General features: G+C 37.3%; 1 protein-coding gene and 1 non-coding gene across 5 annotated transcripts; one reads left to right on the top strand and one right to left on the bottom strand.

Annotated features, from left to right (window-relative positions):
* Positions 1–7,896: 7,896 nt before the first annotated feature.
* Positions 7,897–8,004, bottom strand: LOC131238361 (small nucleolar RNA R71). Its single transcript, XR_009167761.1, has one exon. It is a non-coding gene; the product is annotated as a small nucleolar RNA R71 (small nucleolar RNA).
* A 6,769-nt stretch (positions 8,005–14,773) lies between these two features.
* Positions 14,774–18,272, top strand: LOC131237196 (protein ROOT HAIR DEFECTIVE 3-like). Of its 4 annotated transcripts, none has more exons than XR_009167103.1 (6): positions 14,774–14,964; positions 15,168–15,304; positions 15,483–15,607; positions 16,150–16,431; positions 17,732–17,963; positions 18,070–18,272. XR_009167103.1 is itself a non-coding variant. In XM_058234867.1 (5 exons), the coding sequence occupies exons 2-5, from the start codon at positions 15,298–15,300 to the stop codon at positions 17,237–17,239; spliced, it is 339 nt and encodes a 112-aa protein (XP_058090850.1). In that variant the 5' UTR covers positions 14,774–14,964; positions 15,168–15,297; the 3' UTR covers positions 17,240–17,278. The 4 variants fall into 4 exon arrangements, 2 of the variants coding, with proteins under 2 accessions (XP_058090850.1, XP_058090849.1); XR_009167102.1 differs by having other exon boundaries at positions 18,044–18,272; XM_058234867.1 differs by lacking the exons at positions 17,732–17,963; positions 18,070–18,272 and adding an exon at positions 17,195–17,278 and having other exon boundaries at positions 16,150–16,311.
* The last annotated feature ends 1,148 nt before the right edge of the window (positions 18,273–19,420 follow it).

Here is a 19,420-nt window from a genome sequence, read left to right as displayed (position 1 = left end):
ATAGTTGAAAGGAAAAATAAAGTGCTTCAAGAAATGGCTAATGTCATGTTGAATAGTATGAAGCTCTCTAACAATCTTTGGGCTGAAGCAGTCAATACAGCTTGCTATATTATTAACTGGGTTTACACTAATAAAGGTAATAATAAAACGGCTTACGAAATGTGGTTCGATAAAAAGCCTACTGTCAAATACTTTTGAGTTTTTGGCAACAAGTGCTATATTTTACGAGAACGTGAAAATCTGGGAAAGTTTGATACGAAGACTGATGAAGGGATCTTTCTAGGATATTCTTTAAACAGTCGAGCTTATAGGGTTCTGAACAAAAGGACCGGTGTGATTCAAGAGTCCATCAATGTGGTCATTGATGATCACTTAAACACACATGTCTCAAGTTCAGATAATGATGAAGTTCTTATAATTGATAAACCTGATACTTCATCTAATCAGACTGATTCTGAACTAAGGATTGTTAAAGATCATCCAACCACACAGATTCTTGAAAACCCTCTTACTGGTGTTCGTACCCGTAGACAACTTAAGGATATATGTAATTATGTATGTTTTACATCCCAGATAGAACCATCTAACATAAAAGAAGCTCTTGCTGATGAAAACTGGTTTGTTGCAATGCAAGAAGAACTTAACCAATTTGTGAGAAATGATGTCTGGTATCTCGTACCTAGACCTAAAGATAAACACATCATTGGAACTAAATGGATTTTCAAAAATAAGTCTGACGAACTTGGCAATATAATTAGAAACAAGGCTAGGCTAGTGGTACAAGGTTACACTCAAATTGAAGGTATTGACTATGATGAAACCTTTGCACCAGTAGCGCGTCTTGAATCAAATAGACTCTTGATATCCATTGCGTGTTTCAGAAAGTTTAAGATTTACCAAATGGATGTGAAAAGTGCGTTCTTAAATGGTGATCTGCATGAGGAAGTCTATGTTGAACAACCGATGGGTTTTGAAGACCCCAAGAATGTCGATCATGTTTATCGCCTTAAAAAGGCACTTTACGGCTTCAAACAAGCTCCTAGGGCATGGTACGAGAAATTAACAAAGTTTCTATTAAGCCATAATTTTCAAATGGGATGTGTTGATAAAACTCTATTTATTAAAAAACATAATGATCACATTTTAATAGTACAAATTTATGTTGATGATATCATTTATGGATCTACCTGTACTGACATGACTATTGAGTTGCAGATTTGATGAAATCTCAGTTTGAAATGAGCATGGTTGAGGAATTAAATTATTTCCTTAGGTTGCAAGTAAAGCAAAAACCTGACGGAATGTTTATTTCTCAATCTAATATGCTATGAATTTGATTAAGAGATTTGGATTTGAGAATGGTAAGAAATTTGATACTGCTATGAGTACAACTTTGAAACTCTCAAAAGATTCTAAAGGTAACAATGTGGATCTAAAATTATATCGTAGTATGATTGGTAGTTTACTGTATTTAACTGCTAGTAGACCTGATATCACTCTAAGTGTTGGTATTTGCGCTAGAGATCAGTTTGATCCTAAAGAGTCGCACTTGACTGCTGTCAAGCAGATTATACGATATGTCACAAGTACTGTTAATTTTGGTCTTTGGTATCCTCATGAGACTAGTGTTCAATTAACTAGTTACTCAGATGCTGATTGGGCTGGTAATCTTGATGATAGAAAATCAACCAGTGGTGGTTGCTTCTATATTGGAAACTATTTAGTTTCTTGGTTTAGCAAGAAATAAAGTTCTATATCACTTTCAACAGCTGAAGCTGAATATATCGTAGCTGGTAATGCGTGTACACAGCTAGTTTGGATGAAACGTATGCTAAGTGATTACGGAATTAAACAGGATTCTATGTTATTATATTGTGATAATTCCAGTGCCATAAATATTTCAAAAAATCCAATTCAGCATTCCCGTACTAAGCACATTAACATTAGATTTCATTATATTCGGGAATTAGTAAAAGAAAAAGTTATATCCTTGGAATATATTTCTATCGAGAATCAACGTGCTGATATTTTCACTAAACGGCTCGACAAAAGCAGGTTTAACAAAATGAAATTTGATCTTGGCATGTGCATTTTAAAGTGATTATTTATGTCTATTTGTATCATAGTGTATATAATTGCTTGATTTGTTTTCAAATTTTTGAATATAATGCTGAAAATTAGTTTTTCTGGCCGGTACTTGATTGGTCGTGAATTTACACGACTAGTTGTGAATCGCGTGAATCTCTTATAATTTGGGGAAAATGCTTCTTCTTCTTCATTTCTTCTTCACTCTCCAAAGGGCCGACGCACGACCAGACGAACCCATCCTTTATATCTTCAAGGTTATTTCTCCTTTTGCATTTTTCTTGTAGATTTGAGTCTAGATTTCTTCTATTTGACTCTTGAAGTTTTCTATTTTCAAATTTCATTGAGATTTGGGGTTTTTCTTGGGTAAAATCTGATTTGAGAAAACCCACTTCTCAATCCTTTACAACTCTTTATTTCCTTGAAATCCTTGTTGCAAATGGCATTTAGAGGTAGAAAAACAACATCCCGTAGTTCTTCTTCTTCCTCTAGATCAGCCCCTATTATTAAGCGTCATCTTCGGGCTCCCGACGACGATCCATCCTATGTTCGGGACATCAGATTACGTAATGTTATTGTTGAACATCTTATTGACATTAATCATGTTGCTCTATTTGAGATCCTTCCTATGCTCCAAGCTGTTGGTTGGGATAACTTATTACATTAGGGTGGGCCAGCATACCGGTCCATTGCCCGGCATGCATATGTGATTTTTTATTGGAAAATTTATCTTTTAAGATAGTCACTAGAGAAGGACCATTTGACGTTAATTGTCATTTGATTTCAGCTCTCATAGAAATTCCGGTGAATGATGAGGGCATTCCTATCCATAACTTATCTGAAAAACCCTCTGTATCTGAAAAACGTATGCTCACTAAAGATTTATGTAATTTGAATGTTCAATGGACTCATAAAGGGAATGCGCTTCCTTCAAAATATCTGTTACCCAAATACAGAGTTCTTCACAAAATCTTTGTGTCTAACTTGTATCCTCGTTCGGGTAATAAATCTAAATTGACTTCATTCATGGTCTGTGTTCTTCATGTTGTTGCTAGCGGTGCTCATGTTTGTCTACCATCCTTAATTTGTTACTCCATTATTCAGTTTTGACTCCATCCAGGTCACAGTGACATTCCTTTTAGTTATTTTATGACTATGTTGGCTACGCATATGTTAGTCGATATGCCGGTTGGAGAGGCCCCTATCCATCATTTGATATTTAACAATTCTAATATCAATAAGATGAAGCTTGATTTCCTTCCTGGTCAAGGTGTTGGTGGTGGCAATGCTAAAGCTGAACATGAGGAAGAAGCTAGTGATCTTCCTCCTGATGATATCAACATGGATGATATATTTGAAGAACTTGAATCTGATTCTGGAAATGATCCATATTATGAGCCTTCCGAGTTTGATGCACGTCTGCGTGCATTGAAAGATAAAGTTGAGAATATGAATGTCAAGATGGAAAACATGTCTGTTGCCCATGATTTACAATTCAAGTATATGCGCAAATATCTTAGGTGCTTGAACAAGGGCTTGCATCAACTTGATTCTTCCATCCCTGCTCCTTCATCTGGTTCAAATTAGTTATTTTAAGTTAGCTGGTTTGTTATAACTTTATTACTCTTGTGTTAGCTTAACTAGTTTTGTGACTGTAGTTATTTTTGACTTAGCTCAGTTTATGGATTATGTGAACTGTTTATGCTGGTTAATCATATCTTGTCTTGTTTCCACTCATATATCTCTTTCCTTATTACTCCTCAGCCATTTGCTCTATGTTTCCTTTGTCCTATTATGAAAAAAAGGCGGAGAATGGATATGGATGTGATGTGTCTAATGAATGATTATGAGGAGGGAGTAGCATTGTATGTTACTCAGGGGGAGTATGTGCAGAAGTAGACTGTATTGAATATTGAGTTATAGATTTGCAGGATCATGTATGTTATGTTGAATATTGATTTACAGGTTTGCAGGATCATGTATACCGGTTGAGAACAACTGGTACATGATATAACAACTGGTGCATGATTCTTTAATCAGATATTCTGTGTTATGTAACATATCCTGGAAGTGTGTTTTGTTGTCAAATTTGTGGTGCCAAAGACACTGTTATGAAGCTTGCATCTGTGAAGAACTATGCTCTACTTAAGAAGACACTGTTATGAAGCTTGCATCTGTGAAGAACTATGCTCTACTCAAGATCAACTTTGTTTGACAAGCACTGTTCACAAGTCAAGAATCTCAAGAAGCTTTCAAGTTCAAACTCAAGATCTCAAGAAGCTTTCAAGTTTGAGCTCCATCAAGACTTCAAGCCTTGCTACTTTCAAACATCACTTGTCTCCTATGTTTTATGTCCTTACTTCATTATTGAGGTATGACTGACCTTAGGTTGACCTTTAGAGTAGGTCATTCTGGATACATAACTCATATGTTTTATATAAGTGAGTTTGGACAGTTCTATGACTAGTCCTGGACTTTGTTCGACTAGTCCTAGCACTGCTTCGACCTGTCTAAGAAATTCCTAGATCAGTCGTAAGTTTGTTGCAAAATTCAAAAATTTTCTGTTAGGCTTCGACTAGTCTTAGGGTCTGTTCGACTAGTCGTGTGAACAGTGTCGACTGTTTCTTCGACCAGTCGTAGACCTATGACTCAATGTACAGCGTTGAAATTCGGCTAGCTTCGACTAGTCGTGTGCAACCTACGACCAGTCGAAGGAGACCTACGACCTGTCATAGACCAGTCGTAAAACTACCAGATCTTATTACGCCCGAATTTTCAAATATCAGTTGGTTCTACAACCTGTCGTAGAGGTCTTTAGACTAGTCCAAGACATAATTTTCTCACCTATAAATAGAGCACGAATCTCAGAATTAAATAAGTAATTCAAGTTAATTTAATTCGGCCTTCTGAGAGATAAGTCTGTGCTCCATTTAAGCTAAGTGTGCATATTTATTATTCTCTTTCTTTAGCTTTGTTATGATTTTGGTTCTTGCATTCCAATCTAATCTGAAAAGAGGAACTGTTGTTTTCCTTTTTCTGGAATCAAAATCAATTAAAGCTAGCCCTTCTGTTTGAATTTAAAATCTATTAGAAACTAGAACCATTATAAAGTGAGTATTGGACATTGATCTTAAACATTCAAATCTCTACTCTGACTTAGTTCTTTTGGGCTGCTACAACGAACGAGAAATTCAAGTATTTTACATTTGTGTAATTTACTTTCATTTGGTTTTCTTTTGGGATTTGTCAGAAAAATCTCATTGTATTGGTTATCTGAGGAGAGCCAAGGAAACTCAGAGAAAGACACAATTGTGAAGGTTTTTAGGTGAACCTGGGAAAACCTATTTGTAATAGTGAATGCTGATATCCCATGTGTGAAGATATTAGGAGTGCAGTAGCTGTGTGGCTATTGTTGAACAGTAGGCGAACCACTATAATCCCTTGTGTTTTGTGGTTGTGTGGTTTATATTTCATATCTTTAATTATTCATGTGTGGGATGTATATGTGAATGTGAATGTTGTAATCATTTCATTTCAAGCTCAGTGGTGAATGTTGTAATAGTTAAGATTTATATTTCTGCAATTTATCTCTTATTATCACTTTATTAGTTTGAGCTTCAGTTTCTCTATTTGTTCTTGAAATAAGGTTGTCCTACCATAAACTTTGGTTTTTGGTGTAAGGTTGTCCTTAGAATAATTTTTGTTTCAATTTCTCTATTTTAGGTTGATTTCCATTCCTATACTGTGATTGGTGTATAGTGCTATCTATTCTTTGTTTCATATTCCGCTGTATTTATTTTTAATTTGGCATAGTCCTATTCACCCCCCTCTAAGACATATAGCTTGGCCATTTCACAAAGGATGAAGAAAAGACCAGAGAAGATTGCTTAATCCGTAGCAGAAAATAGGGTAGTTCGGTCCGACCAAAATCGCACAAAACAGTCTAGCAACCAAAGATAAAATTCAGAGCTAATTTGATTTGACCAAAATCGCGTTCGGTTAGACCGAAGGAAGGATTCGGTGCAACCTAAAGTGCATAAAAAGCTCCATCGCTAAGAAGAGTTAATTCGGTCTGAACGAATGATAATTTGGTTAGATCAAAATTGGGCAACTATTGAAACATAATCCGATCACAACTTGAACTCTACTTCGGTCCAACCAATGTGTAACTCTGCTATGAAAATTTGATGTAATTTCAAAGTCAGTCTAAGCAAATACTATAAATATAGGTCTCTTAATTAGTTTTAAGGACTAATTAGGGTTGGAAGAGTGGAGTAAAGTGTTGGAGAACTCTAAGGAGTCCTTCCTCAATCTTCTTCTTCTAGTTAGTTTTTATGTTTTCTTTGAGAGTTTTAGTTTCAATCATGTCTTTGGTTAGATAATCTCTTAGCTAGGGCTAAGAGGTGAAGCTTATAGCGTGTTGGGATGTTTATCTTACTTTGATTCTTATTTATGTTGAACTTTATTGACTTCTAGTTTGAATTTAAGGAATATTTTCAGTTTGTTATGGCTTGTTGTGACTCAAATTTCAATAGATGCTGCGATAGCTTTGAATATCTTCTTTTCTATTTTGAGATTGTGAGATTAGTGAAATTCGTGATTCACCCTTGTCTCCTAAGCATGGTGGATGGATGAATTCCCTTCCAACCATCACAATACTCTTTCATGTGTGAAATATTCAATGAGAAGTTTAAATTATGCTTGAATTGTTTATCATCCAACTGGATACGATAGGACTTTAATTCCAATTGTGTTTATTGAATCAATGAGGTAGTATCCTCATAGCAACAAGTGGATCCTTAGCGCTCTAGTTCCCTTTTGATTATTGATAATTCATTCACAATTATTCTCAACTATTCCATATTTCAATTTAGATCCTTTTCTAATTCTAGTTCTAGTTATTTTCAGAATACATACAAGTTTATCCATGTGGATTCGATCTCGGTCTCACTGAGTTATTACTACATCGCGACCCTACACTTGGGGTTATGAACAAGTTTTTGGTGCCGTTGCTGGGGAACACGACTGCATTTTTCTGAGATTAATTAGTATTGGAATTAGTTTAGGATTAGGGTTAAGTTTTTGTTTCTAGGTTAGGATTTTCTAAAATTGTTTTTAGGAACTAACATTGTTTTCTATTTTGTAGGACCCTAACATATCAACTCTTATCTGGTAACTTCATTCCAATTCTCTTTCTTTTTGGATTTCTTATTTTCTGTAGTTTTCCTTTTTTAGGTTTAGTTGCGTATTTGTTGGAGGGCTGTGAGTGTTTCATACCCATGTGGGTTAGTGATAACACTCTCTATCTCTTGAGTGAAAGTGGATTAGTTGAGGGGTTTCCTATCCATCACTGGATTAGACACCACTTAAGATCCTCTAAGTCAATAGAAGTTATGGCTATGCATCAACCTCAACACGAGGCCTAGGATGAGAATGATGTGCATCATGCACCCCCGCCTAGTACTCTACGTGATTATTTACAACCAGCAGGGGTGAGTACACCTTCCTACATGATATTCTCGTTGAATGCAGGAATTGTGGATGTTAAACCAGGAATGCTAAACTCTTTCCTAACTTTCATGGACTAGAATTTAAAAGTCCATACTTGCATATAAAAGAGTTCGATGAGATAATATCTACATTACACTTCCCAAACGTGTCCGAGGACATAGTTAGATTGAAATTATTATCTTTATCCTTGAAAGAAAAGGCTAAGTCATGGCTGCATTCCTTAAGACCACGGCCCATTGGTTCATAGGCTAAGATGATAAGGGAGTTCCTTAAAAAGTTCTTCCCATATCATAAAACGAATACCTTAAAGAAAGCAATCATGAATTTTGCACAAAAAGAGGACGAGACCTTCTTCCAATGTTGGGAGAGATAAAAGGATCTCATAAATTCATGTCCACAACATGGCTACGAAACATGATGGATAACAAGCTTCTTCTATGAAGGATTGACCTCGTCCATGCGCCAATTTGTGGAGATGATGTGTAATAGGGAATTCATGAACAAGGAAGCCGTGATGCGTGGGATTATTTTGATAAACTTGCTGAAAACATGCAATCATGGGATACCTCCCCAAGACCCACCACTTCTAAGCTAACTCAATCAAAGGAAATGGGAGGAATTTATATTTTAAAAGAGGAAGATGATATAAATGCAAGAGTGGCCAATCTCACAAGAAAAGTCAGGGCCATGGAACTTAATAAGGCGGAACCTATCAAACCTAATAAGGCTACGGAAGTTGTTTGTGGTATTTGTACTTGCAACATACATACAATTGAAAATTGCCCAACAATTCCTACTTTTCAAGAGATATTGAATTAGCAATCGAATGCCGTGAACAACTACCAAAGACCTTTCAATGGACCAACCTCGAATACATACAATTTCAATTGGAGGAATGGACAAACAGCTAACCCATAAGAGGCCCTTACTCAACTCTTAAATCAAAAGAGGCCTCAGGAAGATCCGGTTTTAAAACACATCCAAAACCAAGAGCTTTTCAATCAGGGCACATTACATGCCTTTTAAGACCTTACCAAGGCCATTTAATGGATTGAGTCACACTTAACGATTGGAGAGAAAGGGACTCTTCCAGCCCAACCCCTCCCCAATCCAAAACCACAATGTGAAATTAGTGACCCAAGTTCTTCAAATCAAAAGGAGCAAGCCAAGTTTATCACCACTCTTAAGAGTGGAAAGACATTTGACAAATCTATTCCAGTAAGGGCTGAAAAGCCAATGGACCCAAAAGAAGATGCAAATGATAGACCTAACATTATTCCACAAGAGGAAGAACTGGAAAAAGTGTGTAAGCCAATTGTGTCATTCCCTCAATAGTTGATTGTACCAAAACCTCTATCTAACTCTCAGGATATTCTAGAGGTGCTTAAGAAAGTGCAGGTTAATATCCCTCTACTGGATGCCGTTAAACAAATCGCTTCGTCCCTTCATATGCCAATTTTCTAAAAGATCTATGCACAACCAAAAGATGGCAAAACATTCAAAAGAAAATTTGTAAGTGCTTATAATTAAAGCACATATTAGTTTGTCAAATTTCGTAGTTCGGTTATGATCGTAAGCTCAACTAAAGACAAGATATCAACTCGATCAAGTACTTCAAAAGAAGACTCAACATCTTAATGCAAGATCAAAGCAACAGTTTAAAGTTCAGAACACTTCATATAAGTCAACCTACAGGTGGTATAAACCTAGTTGGACCATAGGTTAAGTGTATTTCACTCATGCATATCTTGAAACACATTTTATATTAAATACACTTTAGTTAGGCTAGCCCAAAGTCTGGTTCAACCAGCCTAACTACTTGGACCAATTATGCAACATTCAGATAAAAATCAGATCTCATAAGATCAAAATTTATGGTAGGTTCAGCCAGCCCAAGATGGGTCTCGGCCAGCCCAAGGAATTTCAGTTAAGTTTCTAGTAATGGTACGATTTCAAAATTCAGGCTACTTAGGCCAGCCGAACTTAAGCTTAGGCCAGCCGAACTGGGTGTTCAGCCAGCTGAAGTTTGAAAGATTTTATACCATGATTTTTAGATTCTAATTGGAAGGTAATCTTTGTAGGTAGGCCAGCCAAACTATCACACCCCAAACTCAGGAACCGGGCTCATAAAATTCTCGATCACCGAATCTGGTGCCGACTGCCTCCGTAGTACCCCATTTTCGACTCCCAACACCCATACGCTAGATTCCTGTCTTGGGATCCTACAAGGAGGATTTTCAGTGATTTTTTTTGTAAAGGAGCATAACCACAATTGTACCCAAATCACAAGAGCAACATCATCATCACATATCCACTAATATAAGCAATTGATTACAATACCACAAGTGTACCCAAATCACAAGAGCAACATCATCATCACATATCCACTAATATAAGCAATTGATTACAATACTGAAAGGAAATACATATATGTAATAAAATCTCCACAAAGCTCGGCCACACGCTCCTGCCTCAATGTTACTGCAACCTATCATCACCTGCACGCAACGGTCGTGCATAAGCTTACTAAGAAGCTCAGAGGTGGTGCGTGTGTGCGCAATGCATGTGCCAAACATATGAATATCAAAGTAAGCGGAAGTACTGGCAAGTCCATAATCGTTCGAGTACAAGGACATAATAAACCAAATGTCATATGCTAAGGATGCGATGCAGATCGACTATGCAATGCAAAGCCATTGTAAGCCAAATGTCACATGCAGAGAATGCAATGCAGATCGGCTATGCAATGAGGAGCCATAGTAAGCCAAATGTTATATGTAGAGGATGCAATGCAAAAGAAATGACGAAGCTTGAGTGTGTAGTCGGGATGATAGTACGTGCACCACCAAAAAAATTATCAAAGGCTATGGACTATAAGGATATATGGTTACGGATTTAATCTGTAGCTATATTGCTATGGCTTCAGTCCATAGCTGAAAGCTACTACCCACCGTCCCGCAACTATAGATTGACGGTCCTATAAAGGTCTCTATGGGGCTCATCGTAATGTATGTGTTTTATCTAAGTCGTCCATATGTTTTAATATCTCATTTGACGGCATAAGCCCAAAAAGGAGGCAAATTAAAGCCTCAATTGAACCATACAGTACTAAACAGTAAAAATTATGTGCTTATCATTGAAATTTTTTGGGAGTGGTGTGGTTGACTTGGGCCTTTAATCTACCTCATTTTTTTATTTCATGCCCTAAACCTAGTTGCCAAAATGAATAGATGGCATGGATAAGCCACATACATCTTGGTGGCCCCCACGAAGCCGTGACAGGATCGTTTAAACAAATAGCGAAAGCGGATTGGCTGGTGTACCGCACACCACTGAGTGGTTGGTGTGTTAACGTCACCAAGTTATGTGGGTCCCATCATGAGGTATGAGTTATATCCAAACTGTTTGTCCACTTGGGGAGATCTTCGTAAGGCTTGTGTAACGCCCTGAAATTCGGGGGTCGAGCATAACTCAGCTCCCGAGTTCCAAAACATCACTTATGCAATATATTTAATGATGGATGTATGTTGATTGTATTAGTGCATAAAACATGGAATAGATTAAGCCAAAACACAGATATAATTCAGGGATAAGTGAATAAAGCAAGCGGAAGACTTATAGAAATATATGTGTACAAGTGTGAATCCCTGAAGTACATACACAAACCAGGTCGTGATGAAAGTGTTATTATCAAAATTACAAGTATCAAGATTACATCATTTAAATCTCAAAAATAATCCCAGAGTCCCACGCATCAGAACAAGCTCGCTAGAACCCATCTGAAAACTGCATATAAGAGAAAGCAGCCTCATCATCATCCATCTCCCGCTCTGCCTCAGAAGTCGCATCCACATCTGCAACATCAAAACCTAAGACAGAGTCTGGTGGGTGTTTAACACCGCTCCAGAACATGGGAGTGAGTGATCAACTCAATGGAACAATAAGGCACTGGTTAACATGTTATCAGTTCAATCAAGCAGTAATGATAAAGCAGAACAATTAAATAAATCCTAAGTACTCTTGTTAATGCAAGGATGTATGCAAAATGATGCATGCCCTCATACGTACACCCTCAGCGTCTTCATCTTACGTTACGCATGACACCACCTCAAAGTGCGCCACATCTACAAAGCACATGCAAATGCGGTGCATGGATATGATTACCAAGTTGTTATTAGTCCTTTTCATACAGTAGGATTGGGAAGCTAAAGTACCTTCCTCATATCAACATCTAAACAGTGATCCATTCTAGGGTCGTCAGTCCTAGACTTCTCATACGATCATATGGTTGTAGGTCATAGCAAAGGGCTCGTCACCAATCAATGCACGCCTTTCGTACCTTCGTTACTACACCAAGCGTCGTCAGCTCAATGCGGTATCTAGGCATGCTCGAGGTCACTACAAAGGGCTCGTCACCAATCAATGTAGGCCGACAGCACGAATATAGTGTCCCATACCACCATAATCGGCTCACGAGTTCAGTTGCTCACTGATCACTACGGGAAGGCTCGTCACCCCAGCGTAGGCCGACAGCTCAACCACGGTGTCCCATACCACCATGTCTGGCTCATGAGTCTTTGCGGATCAAGGTACCAAGGTTAATAGGATTTCACTGGTAAGTTCAATACCCTAGATTCAAACAGTAGCGTCCATACATGGTGAACATACATCGGACAATCGGGTTACTTGACGAACTCGACTAGCACGAGCGCACGTTGGGTTGAACGACATAGAGTGCGCAAACACTCCGCGTGGCCAAACCACTGCCGATAACTCTAATACGACTCGGGCTCGTCTAATACGTCCTACGTGGCAAAAGCAATCTCAGCCACAATCCTTAAGGCAAATTACCGATTTCTTGGACTATTCGTAGTCCCAAACACATTACACTACGACAGATATTCGCATTAAATGTAGAATAGTAATGGAACAACAACTTCAATCATGTGGTACTCAAGCATTTGAAGAATATCAACTTAACATAAATGAAAGCAAAGCAATGCTTGAAATTAAATAACAAGGAATGTAACTGACATGGAGGAAATCATACACATCAATAGGAGTGTTGAGAATCACTTCTCAACGCCCACAAGTAGTGTAATAAGTTACACTTTAGATCATTCAGGCATTTCTACAAACACTTAGAATACATAAAACAACATACATGACGTATGTTGAAATACAAGCATTTGGACAATTCCTTTTACCAAGGAGTTGTCGCACATACATCTAGCATACATACACGACAAATAATCATGGCAAACACAAGTGCATATTTTATACGTATACGGTACTTTATACATACACATAGAATACACAAATCTCAATATAATACATGCATATTAGGAACACAACATAAACATAACATTTGGCATGTGAAATCTCATCCATAACAAGAATAAATCATTAACTGGCATTGAAAGCCTTGAAAACCATAACCTATACACTTAAAGTCCGCACCTTAAACCAAAAAAGAAACACCGAACTGATTTAGACGAGTTGACTTCGTCAACGGTGATAGAATACCCTAAAACAAGGATAGAAATGAGATACAACAATACCAAGACTAATCTAAGCTCTAACACAGATTAGGGTTAGGTTAACTTACCCCAAGATGAACTCAGAATCGTCAGAATAACGATTCAAAGTGAAGGTTCAAGGATGAAGAAGAACCGGAAAGAATCTAAGATGATTCACCAAACTTCTCTCTCACTTTCTCTCTCTTTTCCACTCTCTTTCCAAGCTAGGGTTAGAGAAAAATTCGTATGGAAAAGAGAGCTAGGGTTTAAGGACTATAAATAAGCCTATCTTTGATGAAAATAACCCCAGGGCAAAGGTATACTTAGGTTATAACCAAAGTAAGCCTCTCTCGATCCAACGAAGCACTTCTGGCGGGCCAAATACCACGAAAGGTCGGACTTAAGCTCACTGACCATGGATCTAGGTCAGGCTGAGTTTTCATACCGACCGGCTCTTCAGATCAGCTGTGGCTGACCACACTCAATTCAACGGTCACGGAATCTCGATCAGGTCCACAAGCACAAGGATATGCCTGGGCCACCTTCCCTGATCAAAGGATAAAATTGGGTCAGAATCCAACGGTCAGATTGCTTAAAATTATCACGCAAGCGACACGACTCAGATTTCATAAAAGCTTAATAAATATCCAATCGTTCTCACACTCTTCACTCCGAACTCAATCAAATCGACCTAGAACATCACATGGACTTGATTTTCGAGGTGATGGTCAAGCCCAACATAGTGACCGCAACAGCCTAAAATCATCGCTATCGGACTTCCGACGCGCGGTCCAGGTCCGATCCAGATCTTCCAAAAATTCCCCAGAACAACTGGATTTAGCGATGGATCCCAGTTTCAGAGTAACATAGCGCTAACTAATCTACACGTTTTGAGTAATGCAGATCGAATTTAAAGTGATTGATGCGAATTTCACAAGCAATCGAGTATAGCGCTAATTACCCCAAAAACAACTACTTAAGGAAAGATAAGCACAAAATTTCCCAGGTCATTACAGCTTGAGCTGAAAAATACGACAGATCCAAAAATCAAGTGGACCACAATGTAAAAAGCATTGGAGGATGAACGCCTGCCAATGAACCCTTTTGGCTGTCAAAGAAATTTTAGATTAATATGATATTTGTTTTTTATCTTCATCCAGTTCTTTGTGACCTTATGAACAGATTATATGGAAAGTAAACGTTACAGTGGGCCCTATGAATGTTTTAATGGTAAGAATTATTATCCCCACTACTATTTGTGGTGTGGTCTACTTGAGGCTTGGAAATTACTCATTTTTGGGATCAAGATCTAAAATTATCTCCCCATATTGATGAATGGTGTAGATATGATAAATATATCATTTTGGGGCCATGTAGTTTTGATCTCCTTTGAACCGTATGAAATAATGGAAACTAACCTTTACTATTTATATTTGGTGTGGTCGAATTGGGCTTTTGTTTTATCTAATTTTTGGGTACTTGCACAAAAATAAAAAATTTAAAAGAATGGATGGAGCAGATGAACCACATGCAACACAGTGGGCCCCACGGAACCCCTGACACAGGACCGTCCGTCTTTATCGCCATGCCTAAAAAAATCATCCGCACCTAAAATAATTCGTCCGTGCCCATTTCTTGCCCTATCTCTCTCCCTCTTTCTCGCAGCCTCGCTCCACCGCCTACCCTCTCTCTCCCTCCACTGCCTACCCTCTCTCTCTACAGCCCCAGGCCTTTGATGAACTCATACAGAGGGTTTCTAAGCTGGTTTCTTAAGACACCCAGAATCCAAAACAGGATGATCTCAACACTTCGATTCATGGGTCTTTCAGGAAATCTAGCTTCTCTTGAGGTAATCATGATTTTTATCTTCTTCCTGATTTCCTTTTTTAAAATTGGAATTGGTGATTACACCCACCCATTTGGATAGTTACACCAATTCTCTGCATAAATGTTGAGTGGTTTTGGAAAATATTTGATGATTTTTTAAAATGTTTGTGTTGGATTTGGGAAAAGATAGAAAACCCATGATTTGTTCTTTTGAGGGTGGTGCAGATTCGAAGAAGATTTGGGGGATTTACTATCAAAAGTGCAGAAGATTTTGGCAATTCTATTGTCGTTATTGCTGCTGTTGCTATCGGATGCCTTGGATTTGGGCTTTGGTCATTATGTGAAGGGTTCATGGATGAAGGGTATAATTTATTTATTTATTTATTTTTATGCATCATCTGTTCCTAAAAGTTTCTTGTTCATGAACTTTTCTTTTATGTTTCCACTTTTCTTATATATCTATTTCAAAACTTTAGTGTTTTGATAAATGCAAATTCCATTTTTCTTATATATATATTTATGTCATGTTTGTTCGATTAGCTCTCCTTGTTTCTCTCCTTCTACGGCTTTCATGTTTGTACACAGCAGTTTCTATTTTGTACCAAGGAATTAAGATGCTAAGGAAGAAAAGAAGCCACAAGGGTCTTGATTCATATGAAGGAAAGGTAGCAGTTCATTTAATTGCTTATGGACTGAGTTGTTTCTGTTTTGTACAATGGGAGTAACCATTTAAAATGTTTGCAAATTCTCAACATTGTTTACCCATGATTCTGACTCAATGCCTAGAGTTTGGACTAGAAAGGAAGACATCTGAGCAATCACGAAAATTAATCGTTCTGTTGTACTTAGCAACTTATCATATTAGCAAAATAACTGTCTAAAGTTGAGCCTCTTCCCTATTTGTTGTAATCCCAATTCCTACTCGCATAGTATTGGTGATCAGAGGTTCTGCCTATTTATAGAAAAAAAAAAAAAAAAACATGCCTGGTCTTTGAGTAAGATTAAGAAGGCAGAAACATGAGGGTTTGTTGGCATTGTAAGATAACATGATAGTATATAGGTCATTTCAAAAGGCTACTGGGGAGAACCCATGAGCTTAATTTTGAGAGTTCCTATAGTGAGAAAAGCATATGCAATATATGTATGTTTGAATTCTTGCTTCTTGTAGTAAGGATCTTTAATTATCTTTATCTTTTGTTTTTATTAGTCCCTGAAGCTGCTCTCTGTTATGGATGCAATCCGTTTGGATGACAAGGATGATAAAATCGAGACTACTCTCTCACTTGCTTTAGCAGAGTCGGCGAATGGCAATGTTACTAACAGGAGCATCATTTCATCTGACCCACTGGCTTCAAGCACTTGGGAAGAGGTGACATTTGTAGCTTTTGAAACTCTTTCTTGATGTGTTTGGCCCATGAACTTTCTTATTGATCACAAATACTTAGTATGAAGAAGGATATTTCACAATAAGGAATGAAAAACAGCAAAGGTAATCTCTATCAATCTTATTTACCAAGAAGGTTCATGAACATCTCTCTTTTGCATTTGCATCCCTTGATCAATTCCAAGAATAATAATATGAAAGAAGAAATTGATGGGAATTCAAATGCTGCAACAAAAACACAAGTATGAAATCACTACTACTAGATTTATGGCTCTAACTTACAGGTGGATGAACATATTCCACACATGGAAGCAGACCCATTTCGAAAGAACCCATTTCAAAAGAACCCCAAATACATGCAATGTTCATGTTAGATCATATTGAGAATGCTAGAAGTTATCAACATGAATGATTTTGCATATTGAGAATGTTGGAAGCTATCAACATGAATGATTTTACATGTAATCTGATTACTTACAAGCACATAGTAGAACTCATATGCATCTGTTTGTTTACACTTACAAATAAGTTGATTATAATCTTCTCTTCTGTATCCATATGTGAGGTAACAAATCTGTATTTTGGGCTGTTTGGCAACTAGGAATTTACAAGTTGCTAAAGAATTTATTTTCTGGAAACAAATTCTATATGAGAAACTGATTGGGTGCACCTTACCATCTAAGTTCTCTTCGCCCATCTAAGAATTTATAAGTTCTCTTTTTGCCATGACCCAACCAAATCTAATTGGATGTAGCTTACCATCTAATCTTTGGCCATCTTTTTCCTAAACAATTGATATTTATATTCTTTGACACTGCTTATCAAATTAAAGTTTATATCTCACAACTACTGGCCACACTTGTAACAGGTAACAGGACACTTCAACCTAATACAGGTCAGGATCAACTCATGAGCATACATGTACTGATCCAAACTCAAATCATGGGCCCATCTTTATATGGGGCAGGGCCTCAAATTAAGATTATTTCAGAAATTGTTAGTTTTGACCTCTGATGTTGATTTGTAGAACTGGTTAGATTTAGCATGGATTTTATGTTTAGATTTGTAGAACTGATTAGAAAATGCTTTCCTATTAAGGGTTCAGGGCATGTTCAGGTGCCACTTAAAATGAGTTCATCTCATTTAGTTAACATTAGTTGTGCATCAGAGATCATAAATGGTTGGTTATCATGATGACATTTAATTCTATACAAAAAATTTTAAAAAAGAAGATCCCTAATATATAATTAGGAATAACTAAAATGAGATGAATTCAATTTTATTTTTAATGGCATCCAAACAGGCCCTCATGGGGCATGCCCTTGGAGGTTTATTCTATGTTTATAAATGCAAATTCTTCATGTGCATTAATTAGTTTTGGATGTCTTTGATTTTGAATCTTCAGGTTTTGATCTGTAGAGGTTTGTTGATCCCACGTGCTTATGTGTGTAGCCTTGCCCCTCTACATGTCTAAACATGTGTATGGTGCACATGTTGTGAACATCCAAGTTGTCCATCATTCCATCCCCTATAGAGAGCTTTATCGTGTTTCCATGATCTCTGTATAGGTGGGGACTGTTTTGAAATGTTACTTACAACTGACTTCGGCTGTTCTACAAGTTATCCCATATGTAAAGGTTAGATCTGCTTGGTTTTCTTCTCGAAATGTCTTCCATCTATTTCATCTCATGAAGGTTGTTGTAATGCTAATTTCAAGTCTTTACAAGGGTTTCTCCTAAACAGAAGGAGCTTATCATGACCACTTTTAAGACAGTGGGAAGGATGGTATTGATGTGTGGAGATGGGACCAATGATGTTGGGGCTCTGAAGCAGGTATTAATGCCCCTCTTTCACATAGCTATTTTTCTCTTATTATCCATTAATTTGTAGGCTGCTGATTGAGCCCATTTGTTTGAAATCTGAACCACAGTTTGTTGGCCCATTTATATGGATTAATGCGTTTGAACTTGAAATGTATTTAAGAAAAAGGCTTTGTAGCTACAGGATCCATTCTTACAGAATACTTCAACAAACATCATGAATAGGAATGCAATAATCAGAAAATCTTGTCACTTTTGGCAGGATTTTAGCTTTAATACATGGAGCATGGATTGAACTTGATACCGATGTGATTAAACAAAAAAAAAAGTAAAAGAAGAGGGGCAAGATGTAGATGATGTCAGGTATGTCCATTTAGGCAGGGTAGATGAACTTCCATTAAGAAGTTCCATTTCTTCTGCCCAAATCACTGTTATTGCTGTCATGAGTTTCTATTTGATGATTCTCTTGAATGTCTATGAACTTGTGCACTGGTAGGTTTTGAAAAGTTGACTTAATGCACCGGTAAGGTTTTGAGAAGTTTTTTCTTCTCATTGAATTCCTAACTCCTAAATAAACTCCTAAATAATGACTACTGATGGTCTATTCTTGAACTTGAAATACAGACATATGGCTTCTGTTGCTGCAGGAAACCATGGGATTCTAGTCATTGTTTCTGGGCATCATTTTGGGAATGCAAGTGCAATGGCTTCTCGTGCACAGTAATTGATTAAACCATGGGATTCCAATCATCTGAGGTTGTTTCGCACCTTTGTAGGGCATTTTTTTTTGGCCTTTTGTTTTTCTTAGGTTGTAGCTTGGTGCAGTATCTCACCACTTTTCTAATGAAATCTTATTGCTAAAAAAAAGAATAAAAAAAGAAAGCAAAAACCATCATAGGCTGCTTTTTGTATGGTTCTCTTTAGACAATAGATTTTGAAGATGATCTGAACATATCCAGGTCATGTCGATGCATGACTTCAACAAAGTGAATTATATTAACTAACTTCCTTAGTGTTATGTTTATGTCATAGTGTATAATCAAGTCCTCAAAGTATCACATCATATGATTTTGGAGATGATCTAAACATACCCACATGGGAACGCTGTTTGGAGCATTAATTTAGTTTACATCAGGGGAATTCTATGTTTTCCTTGCATTTAGTTTTCATCCTTCTTCAATTGGCTGATTCTTTGTTTTTATGTTGCAGAGTCCTCTAGTGGTGGTTCGCCTTCGAATAATTACAGAAGATGCATAGGAGAAGTTATCGGTATA

Source organism: Magnolia sinica, chromosome 2, assembly GCF_029962835.1.
Source record: "Magnolia sinica isolate HGM2019 chromosome 2, MsV1, whole genome shotgun sequence".
NCBI lineage: Eukaryota > Viridiplantae > Streptophyta > Magnoliopsida > Magnoliales > Magnoliaceae > Magnolia > Magnolia sinica.
The sequence above is the reverse complement of the archived record's forward strand: the minus strand, read 5'-3'. Positions and strand labels throughout refer to the sequence as shown.

Excerpts from the sequence above, each read along its gene's own strand:
- LOC131237196 (XM_058234866.1), top strand. The coding sequence starts at position 15,467 with ATGTTTGTTCGATTAGCTCTCCTTGTTTCTCTCCTTCTACGGCTTTCA. Across the intron at positions 15,608-16,149 it reads TTGATTCATATGAAGGAAAG|TCCCTGAAGCTGCTCTCTGT; the intron begins GTAGCAGTTCAT and ends TGTTTTTATTAG. Across the intron at positions 16,312-17,194 it reads CTTCAAGCACTTGGGAAGAG|GTAACAGGACACTTCAACCT; the intron begins GTGACATTTGTA and ends CACTTGTAACAG.